This window comes from Aethalodelphis obliquidens, unplaced genomic scaffold, assembly GCF_003676395.1.
Source record: "Aethalodelphis obliquidens isolate GAN/ISIS:26980383/991018 unplaced genomic scaffold, ASM367639v1 scaffold2, whole genome shotgun sequence".
In the NCBI taxonomy this organism is placed as follows: Eukaryota; Metazoa; Chordata; class Mammalia; order Artiodactyla; family Delphinidae; genus Aethalodelphis; species Aethalodelphis obliquidens.
In genome coordinates this window covers 28,263,695-28,272,730 of record NW_020837946.1, presented here as the reverse complement: position 1 = coordinate 28,272,730, position 9,036 = coordinate 28,263,695, and the positions used below count along the sequence as shown (strand labels likewise).

Here is a 9,036-nt window from a genome sequence, read left to right as displayed (position 1 = left end):
TTCCCGAGGGTTAAATGACTACCTCACTTGGAACGGGGTCACGCATAGTGTTTGCCAAACGTTAACTATCGTTATAATCTTCATCAAATCAAGACCGTGGTACTCCACTTTGTGACTCTCAAGTTTGTATGAGAAAATCGTGCTTTAATGCGTTGTTGTTGGCTAAAGTAGGGAAACCTGGAAACTCCTGCCGTGGAAGAGAGAAACGGGCGAGAAAAGCGAATTGCTGAATCCCAGCGTCTCAGAGGTGGGAGGGAGGAGTTCGGTACCTAATTTATCGATGAGGAAGTGGAGGGGTGACGTGTCCTCGAGTCTCATTCAAGACACAGCCACAGCTCTTTATTGAGAGTAGGACCAGGGCCCCGGTGGTTGCTATGGTTAAACTGCAGGCGGAAACTAACACTCTTTGGAAGCCAAGACAGGAGGAGCATTCAGTTACAAAAAACGGTCAAAAATTGGGGTGTAACTAAGTTCGTTGAGCAATACATCAAATGAGTCAATTGTCGACCCGGTGAAACCGAGTTGCTAACTGAACTGGCATTTTACGAACAGGGGCTTTCTACAGAGCCCACTCACTGACTCAGGAAGGCTTCGATTAACAAACTCCCGCGGCGCTTCCCGCAGGATCGGAAAGCTCGGAGCGCGAGAGATGAATGGAAACCGGAGTCCGGGGCGCGCCGCTCGGGGGGCGGAGCAGCCGCGGGCGGAGGCGGGGCATTGTGAGTCACATGCCTGCGCGCTGAGGAGGGCGCGTGGAGGGAACTCTGGTCGTGATTGGTCCGTCGTAACCAGGTGACCGAAGGACACGTTCCGGTAGGCAAGGGCCGGCCAGGCTAGCTACTTTCAGTCGGGAGGCGGCGGCGGAAGGAGGAGGAGCTCCGGCTGCGCTCTCTCCCGGCAGTGGCTGTGCGTCTCAGCGCTTGTCTGGTCCCCACCCCTTTTAAATAAGCCGGTCTGGTCGCCGCCCTCACAGACTAGTTGGCTGCGGGGAGGCGGGGGCGGCGGGGGTGCGGCCGGGGCCGGAGCCCTGCCCGGGGCCCGGCGGCTGGGCGGACTGGCGAGCGGCGGGCGAGGTCGCGCCTGCATGCGTGGCGCAGCCCCGGCATAGCCCGGGGCTGCCAGTGCCCGCCGCGCCATTGTTGGGGGAGGGGGCGGCTGCTGAGCGCGGCGGAGTCGGGGGGCGAGCGGAGGCGGAGGCGGCGAGGAGTGGAGGCGCCCCATGGGGAACTCGCTGTCTTGTTGCGTGTCCCCCAATGCCAGCCCCAAGTTGGGCCGGCGCACGGGGTCAGCGGAGCCGGACTACGAGTCTGAGGTCTACGAGGCGGCGGCCGGGGACGCGGTGGCAGTAGCTCCGGCGCCGGCTGCCGTGGAACCCGCCGAGTTGGATTTCGGAGGTGGCGAAGGCCACCACCTGCAGCACATCAGCGACCGGGAGATGCCCGAAGGTAAGAAGCAGCGGGCGCGCCTCGCTCCTCGCGGGGTCGGCGCCGTCTGCTCTCGGGCTTACCTCTGGCTTCCGCCGCCCCCAGGGTCCCCCGGGAGGGAGCCGCCGCCTAGGGCTCCTTCTTGCCCGGAGTTGGCTCTCCCAGGGCTGGGCACCGGGGACGAAGGCTGGCTCTGCCTGGCGTCCCCACCCCTTATTCTTTACCCGTCGCGTCCGGCCAGTCTGCTTTCCTCTTCCCTACCCGAATGCCCAATTCTTTCCCCCGTTCCCATTTCCCAGCCCGGCCTGAGACCCTCCAGTCCGCGGCCCTTCCTGTTCGTGGTTCTATTTAACATCTCGTGGGACTTAGCAAAGACTTTCTGGTGTATTCTCTCTTTTCTTAATGAAAACTTAAATACTCTAACTTCGGCGTATCCATCCCGTCTCCCTATCCAGATGGCACCTAACCGAAGGAACTAGGTAAGGGCCTGATGATAGACTTCATTCGTTAAGGTAGTTGATACTCGAGACAATTAAGACAAACATTATAGGATTTGTCATTTAAATTCAAAATAGATCTGGACAGAGTCAATGTGGTGTTCTTAAGTAAAATTCTTTGGATTTTAATGTTTTCAGTCGCCCTGATAGAAGCTACTTTATCCCTTCTAACTATAATTTGAACACGATAGGAAAGAAAATGGTGGGAGGGGGCTTAAAATAACTGTGAACGGTGTGAAACGTTAATGCCACGGCTGCAGAGAATAGATTTGTTTTGTTTTTCTTTACCAAAGGAGACCCCATGGAGTTCTGATTACTTTAAAATTCCCACTTTGACACAAGTATGTCTTCAGCTGCACAACCTTAACCGACTTCATTTACCCGTTCTAAGGGGGGGGCGACGTGGTTCCTGAGACTGCTGGACAAAAGTTTCAAAGGAGAAAAAACATTCAGATTGTAATTTGTAATGTACAGGTTTGGGAGTTAACATGCCACATCCATTAAGCAGAAAAGTGTCTCCATGGCTCCCTCCCCCGCCCCCCCCCCCCACCAGTAGAATCCTATTCAACTTAATATTCAGGTAAAATTCTGAAGACTAAATGGCTGGGGGGGTGGGTGTTGTCGGGGAGGAGAGGAGAGAAAGAAGAGAGGAAATGTTTGATTTTTGCCTCTAGAATTTCGGAAAGGGATGGCTCTAGGTTAAAAAAAAATTTCTGGGTAGCATAGTGGCACTTTAATAAAGATTGTGTTCTTTGAAGTATAAAACATTGTATCATAAAGGTGTTAAAGCCCCACTGGCCCATTTGTTTCATTTAAATGCCAGAGATTATTTCATTATTTCATAGACGAAATGTCTTACAGCTCTTCTGTTTAAATTTTAGTTGGGTTTACTTAATTTCCTTAGAAGTTAGAATAATTAAGCCTGTGGATTCACCCTTATGATGGACGTGGCTTTGTAAGTGGAAACTACTCCCTTTTCAGAATAGTTAGATATTGTGAAAAAATGAACAAATTATGTGAATTAATTGTAGCTTTAAACACAAAGCATGTAAGTACTTGTGAAAACTGCTCTGCTTGTTGCTGTAAGGTAAGCCTCTAAAAGATTTTTAAAAACAGTGAGTAGTTGGCTAGTGTAGGATGAGAGACGAAAATTGGACCTTTATAGAATTCTTTTAAGATTTACAACGCATTTTCATGTGTATTTCACTTGGCCCTTCCATCTACAAATAAGGCCCGTGTATATTCTCCCTCTATTGCCGATGAAGAAGCCAAGACTTAGAGATCTGAAATGACTGTGTAACACAGCTACTGAACAAAAGAGACAGACTTGGGAGGTGGTAGATATGCCAAATTCAGTTCTTGGGATGCTTAAGAAACTGTTTAGAGCGCACCTTATATTTTATAATTTATCCATAAGTTAGGCCTATCTCAGCATACTCCAGTTTTGATTATTGCCATTCCAGTTTACTGTACACAACTCAGAAGCAACATTTACCTCTCCATTCTATGTCTGTACATTCATTGCAATGGATATGAATAAAAGTAGAAGTCATGAAGTAGCCTAAATTTACCAGTCAGGTAAACACGTTGATATATTTTAAAGAGTTTGTTCTGGTGAAATCCAATTGAAGCCGAGAATGCCCTGGACAGAGGGACATAAGGGGAAGCTGGTAAGCGGGCAGGTAAGGTACTAAGCATTTAGCATACGACTATGTATGATAAGGAAGGAGTGCTAAATCAGGAACTGGAAAAATAGAGTTCAGAGTACAGAATTTACCTTTTTATGTTTAACATGATTGTTAAAATTTCATTTCAATTTGTCTTTTTTGGGGGGGCATTCAATAAAGTGATAAGAGAAACCTCAATTTCAGCATTTGCCTATTAATTAAGTTTCCATAGAAACAAGGTCAGAACGCCAAATATAAAGTACAGGCACATTAGAAGTTTGCTCTTAATGTCTTTATTTCAGACAATTTTATATCAGTTTCCCTGGAAACTGAGAAATACCTACTCAGATATGAAACATTTTGGCTTTTCTATAGTGGAGAATTATTTGGTTACTTAGAGAAAATCGTACATAAATGATGCTCTGTCTTGTTCTTCAGAAACATTGGAGAAGAACAACATTTCTTCAAGCCATTTCAAAAAAGTAACTCCTAAGAACGTAGTATAGATTTCAGATAGACTCAAAAGAATTTTTTTTACTTCTTTGTCTTTAACAGTATATCTAATATAACTGATGGTAGTGTCATAATAGAAAATAAGATGCTACGGTCGTATTATCTGATTTTATTTTTATTCATCAACTTTTCATACAGCCTTTATGTTGTGACCTTAGGAGCTTTGCTAATTTTCTGGTGAAAGGTGCTCTCTCAAGTGACCCCTCCCTCCCATTCCCCTGAAGAGTGGGTAGGGAAGGAATTGGCAATATGATGTGGAAAAACCTCTGAGCAACAGATCTTTCCTCTCTCCAGTAGCTATTTTAAACACTTTTTTTTTTTTTTTTACTTTTTTTGGTGACAGTATTAATAAACATTTGATGTAAAAGATTTAGAAAACACAGAAAAGTCCTTCACTCACACTCAGAATATCCAGAATTTTTATGAATATTTTGGTGTTGATTCTTCCTGAACCTTTTTTATGCATATAAACATAACACTGTGTTTATTTTTACAAAGATGAGATTGTTCTTTATGTGCCACTTTGTAATGAAAAGTAATGACATGAAACTCCTGGAACTGTGCTGACACCTAGAGAGTGCTCCAGGATGATGTATTTCCATGCAGCTGCACATAGCTCTACAGCCTGCCTTTTACCAACTGTTTACTGGGCCATCGAATGGTTGGAGCATAATTCATTTACCCAGCCTTTATGGTTGAGCATCTTTTATAATCCCATTATAATGCTTTATTCAGGGGACACAGATAAAAACTGACGCATTGTATTGATACTTCCCTATAGCATTCTGATTGTACACTTTGTCTTACGACTTAATTAAATTCATAGGGTGAGTCATTTTGTAGTTAAAGTATTTTAACGTTAAATGTTCTTTTCCCAAATTAAAGTTACCATTGGTTTTTCACTGAACATTAGATTTCCTCTTTTAGGTTTTGGTGGTTCTTGGTAACCTGTCTTGTGTCTTTGATTCTGAGTAACTAAACTACTACTCTAAGAGATCTGAAAATAACTCTGGTCTTAGGTGACAGACACATCAAAAGACAGCATTAGAAGAAATCTTAGATGATGTGGGAAAATTGGGAGAAACTTAATTGGTTTTGGATACACTGAAACATGATTATTAGGCACCAGTCCAGAGGCAGGACAGACAGTGGTTAGACAAGACAAAGCCTGTACCCTAACTCAGGTCCTTACTTTCTAGAGATGCCTGGGGGCTGACAACACAAGAATAATGTCAGGTAGTGAGACACTGAGAAGAAAGAAAATGAAGGTAATGGGCTGGGGAGGAGGACAGTTTTACAAGGGGTGGTTAAAGACAGCTTCTCTCCTTAAGCAACCCATGAGCAGTCCTGAGAGAGCCATGTGAGGATGTGGGAGAAGAGGCTTCTGTGCAGTTCCTAAGAAGGGAATATGCTTGATGCGTGCAAAGGACAGAAGGATGGGTGGCTGCAGCTGAGTGAATGAATGCCAGGAGGAATATAGGGGATTAAGACCTTGTATGCCTAGTGGGCCTTGACAAAAAAATATGAATTTTAGTCTAATTGTAATGGGAAACCATTGAAGGGTTATATGCAAGGGAATGATGTTAATTCTTAGAAAAAGGGAAGGGGGGTAGAGAGGGTGGAGGGAGATGAGACCAGCTACTGTGTGAGAATAGACTGTAAGGGCGGAAGGAAGCAGGGAGGGAGACCAGTTAGGAGGCTGGTGCAGTAGCTCAGGTGAGAGCCAACAGTGGCTCGAACAAAAAAGCGATATTAATCAGGGCCTAAAATAGGCTGTAGTATATAGATTGCTCTTGCATTTCATTTGATTCTCACCATGTTCTGAGTTAGGTAGTGTAGTAATTTTTCTCTTAGGTATAAATTGAGTTGTCCAAGGTTTTAAAAATGAATATTGTTAGTAGGACTGTAAATTCCAAATGCATGGCATATAGGAACAGAATTTATTGATGACATTATGTGAGTTTCTTTAGAATACTACCTTTTTTTTTTTTTTTTTTGGCTGTACGCGGGCCTCTCACTGTTGTGGCCTCTCCCGTTGCGGAGCACAGGCTCTGGACGCACAGACTCAGCGGCCATGGCTCATGGGCCCAGCCGCTCCGCAGCATGTGGGATCTTCCCGGACCGGGGCACGAACCCATGTCCCCTGCATCAGCAGGCGGACTCTCAACCGCTGCGCCACCAGGGAAGCCCAATACTGTCTTTTTTCTCACCCTTTTGTTGTTGTTGTTTTAGCGTATTAAAGTAATAAAACTTTAGAGTTAAAACAGTAACACTGCATAATGTGAAATGAAATGAAGGTAACTTGCAACCCAGAAAGTTTCTTAAAAGTCCAAGAAACTGAGTAAAGTACTCTTTAGCAATATATAAAGCCAGGTGTACCTACCTATATGTCACCTCTCAGTCATGATCACTGTAAAACTGATTGAGGATTAAAATAAGGCAAAACTGAGAACCAAGGTAGAGGCAGGTACAGAAGCAGTTGGAAACCAGAGTTGGGAAGTTTGGAAGCCAGGATTGTCAGAAGCTAGGAAAGCAGGATCAAGGCTTGGGTGCGCAGTAGACTGGCAGGTGCAGAGCCTGCTGTGTACCCTCTGGTGAGGCAGCCCAGCTCAGGGCTGGCTGGCAGGGACTCCCTGACTGGGGTGGAAAGTGTGGACTCAAGGAGATGAAATCATCAGTTTACATGGTAATTGTAAGAATTGTAATATTTGTGTTATGAGCCGTAAAACTAATACACTGTACAGTATAGGGATGCTAGGGCAGTTCAGTAAATGCAGTGGTTACCTTTAAGTAAACTGGTGCTCAGCAGTTAGCCCAGAAACTGCTGACATCTCCTGTTTATTTGGAATATATCGAAATCAATATGTTGATATTAATCTTTCTGAAATATGCTGCTTCTGTTAGATGCTTTCTTGGTCACTTCCCTCTCCTTCTAATATTTTAACAAGGAAAAATCATTTATTGACAGTTTGATAGCATAGCTTTAACACTTTTAGCCTTCAGTAATGCATTTCATTTGTTCTAAGTTGCCTATATTTTCACATTTTTAACAACTGCAATTGAGATGGATCTTAACAACTGGTAGAATCTTAGATTGGAGGAAAAACAGTATTCAGTGTCGGTGGTGTTTTACAGGTTTCCTCTGAGGAATGTTTACATTAAGACCCGAGTTTAATTTCTTTTTAATCATACTTTTTCTACATCGACCTATCATGCTGTCAAATAAGTTGCAATTTAAATTGATAATACTAAAGTGATGGGTCTTAAAATACAATTTTAATCATAACCCCTAATCATGAGCTCAAGAATATTTCTCCTGGGTAAAACATTCTCAGAGGTTTCTAAAGAAATAACTTTAGGAAGAATCCATGTAATTTCCTGAATGCACAGTAATTTCCTGAAGTCTCTAAGTTACTGTGTGTGCATGTGGTGGGGAGAGGGATGAGCGGGGTGGTGGGCGGTAAAGCTTTACTTAATAGTTGGCAGTCTTACCTTTGTGATGGTGAAGAGTGTGGTAGGTTTTAACGTAGTCTCCTTAGGCTCTTGGGAAGATAGTTAATGGAAAGTGCAGAAATATTGTGTGTATGTATGAGTTTACTGTCTAATGGCTCACAAGTCCATTCTATAAAATAGTGATGTGGTATTTTTCATTAGCAAAAAGTGCAAGTTCTATAGAAAATTGTTAGTTATATAGGCTATAAACAGAAGATTAATATTTTCTGAAAACCTCATGCAAACTGACAGCAGTAGGGCCCTGGTGTTTACAGTACATTCAAATGATAGGCCAATTCACCAGAGTGGAAATAACACTGATAACTGTGGGAACATGGTCAAACTGTGTAACCAAAGAAATACAAATTAGATCTACGGTGAGTTTCCTCATTCATATCAGTAGGAATTTTTTTTTTTTTCAAGTATCCAAAGCAAGGGTAGGAACTCAAAATGTCATGATTGGTAGCATTATACCCTAATGTGCCCCCCACCTTCTTAGGAAGCAATTTAGCATTGTACATGGAGCCGTGAAAGCGATCTAACCTTTTGGCTTGGTCATCCCACTTCCAAAGATCTTTGCTAAGGAGATAAAACCATTATTTTAAAAAACTATATACATGAAGATTTTCCTCATAATATTTTAAGAATAGAACTTTGTAAGCAATAGGGGATTGGCTAAGTCCAGTATAGGAATAACACTTGATGGGCCAGTGTGTATTCATTAAACAATAAATATGCAACAGTGGGGTGGAGAGCGCTTGTTAGTAACAGAAGACATAAATTGTACACTAATTAGAGCTTTTTTTAACGTATAAGAAAAGCAACTAAAAGTAATGGTTGTGAATCACTGTGTTAATGATTGTGAATGATTTTTAAACAGAGCATTGTTTTGGCTCATGCAGGTTTTTATTCATGATATTTGTTAAAGGAATGAGCAAGTGACTTTTACCTTTCCCCACCTTTAGTGTGATCATCAGTACTGCTGATTAACCAGGTCTCCTTCAGTTGCAAGTTAAAAGAAATTCACAGAGTTAAGCACTACTTGACCCAGGAGTTAAATGATCTCCTCAGTTCTGCTCTCCTCTGTTGATGTCTCCTGAAAAGCCTTTCCCCTCATGATAGCAAGAGGAGTGTCCAGCAGCTCAAGACAAGCTAAGGATCCTAGAGTACAGTTCTGCCTTTCTCTTTTCTTGGGAAGTCCCAGGACAGCTGTGATTGATTGGCCAGTCCTAGGTCCTGTGCCCACCTTTGAATCCCCTAGGACAGAGTAGGGAGAGTGCCAGCTTTTTTCTGGTCACTTGGGCTGAGTTTACTTTTTTTTGCATGTTGTCATTTCTTTTCTCCCAGCCTTCTTGATTTTTGTATTTAGATCTGTAGTGGCACATCTTGGTTTGGCGTGTGTGTGTGTGTGTGTGTGTGTGTGTGTGTGTGTGTGTGTGTGTG

The 9,036-nt window shown here is 43.4% G+C and overlaps 1 protein-coding gene across 4 annotated transcripts in view; it reads left to right on the top strand.

The window, feature by feature from the left end:
- The first annotated feature begins 875 nt into the window (after positions 1–875).
- The window catches only part of CCNYL1 (cyclin Y like 1), a 42,897-nt gene continuing 34,736 nt past the window's right edge, over positions 876–9,036 (top strand). The window contains exon 1 of one of the 4 annotated variants that reach the window (XM_027122862.1): positions 876–1,445. In XM_027122862.1, coding sequence (XP_026978663.1) covers positions 1,220–1,445 — 226 coding nt within the window. In that variant the 5' untranslated portion in view covers positions 876–1,219. The remainder of the gene's footprint in view (positions 1,446–9,036) is intronic. The other 3 variants (XM_027122872.1, XM_027122855.1, XM_027122880.1) reach the window with 3 other exon arrangements.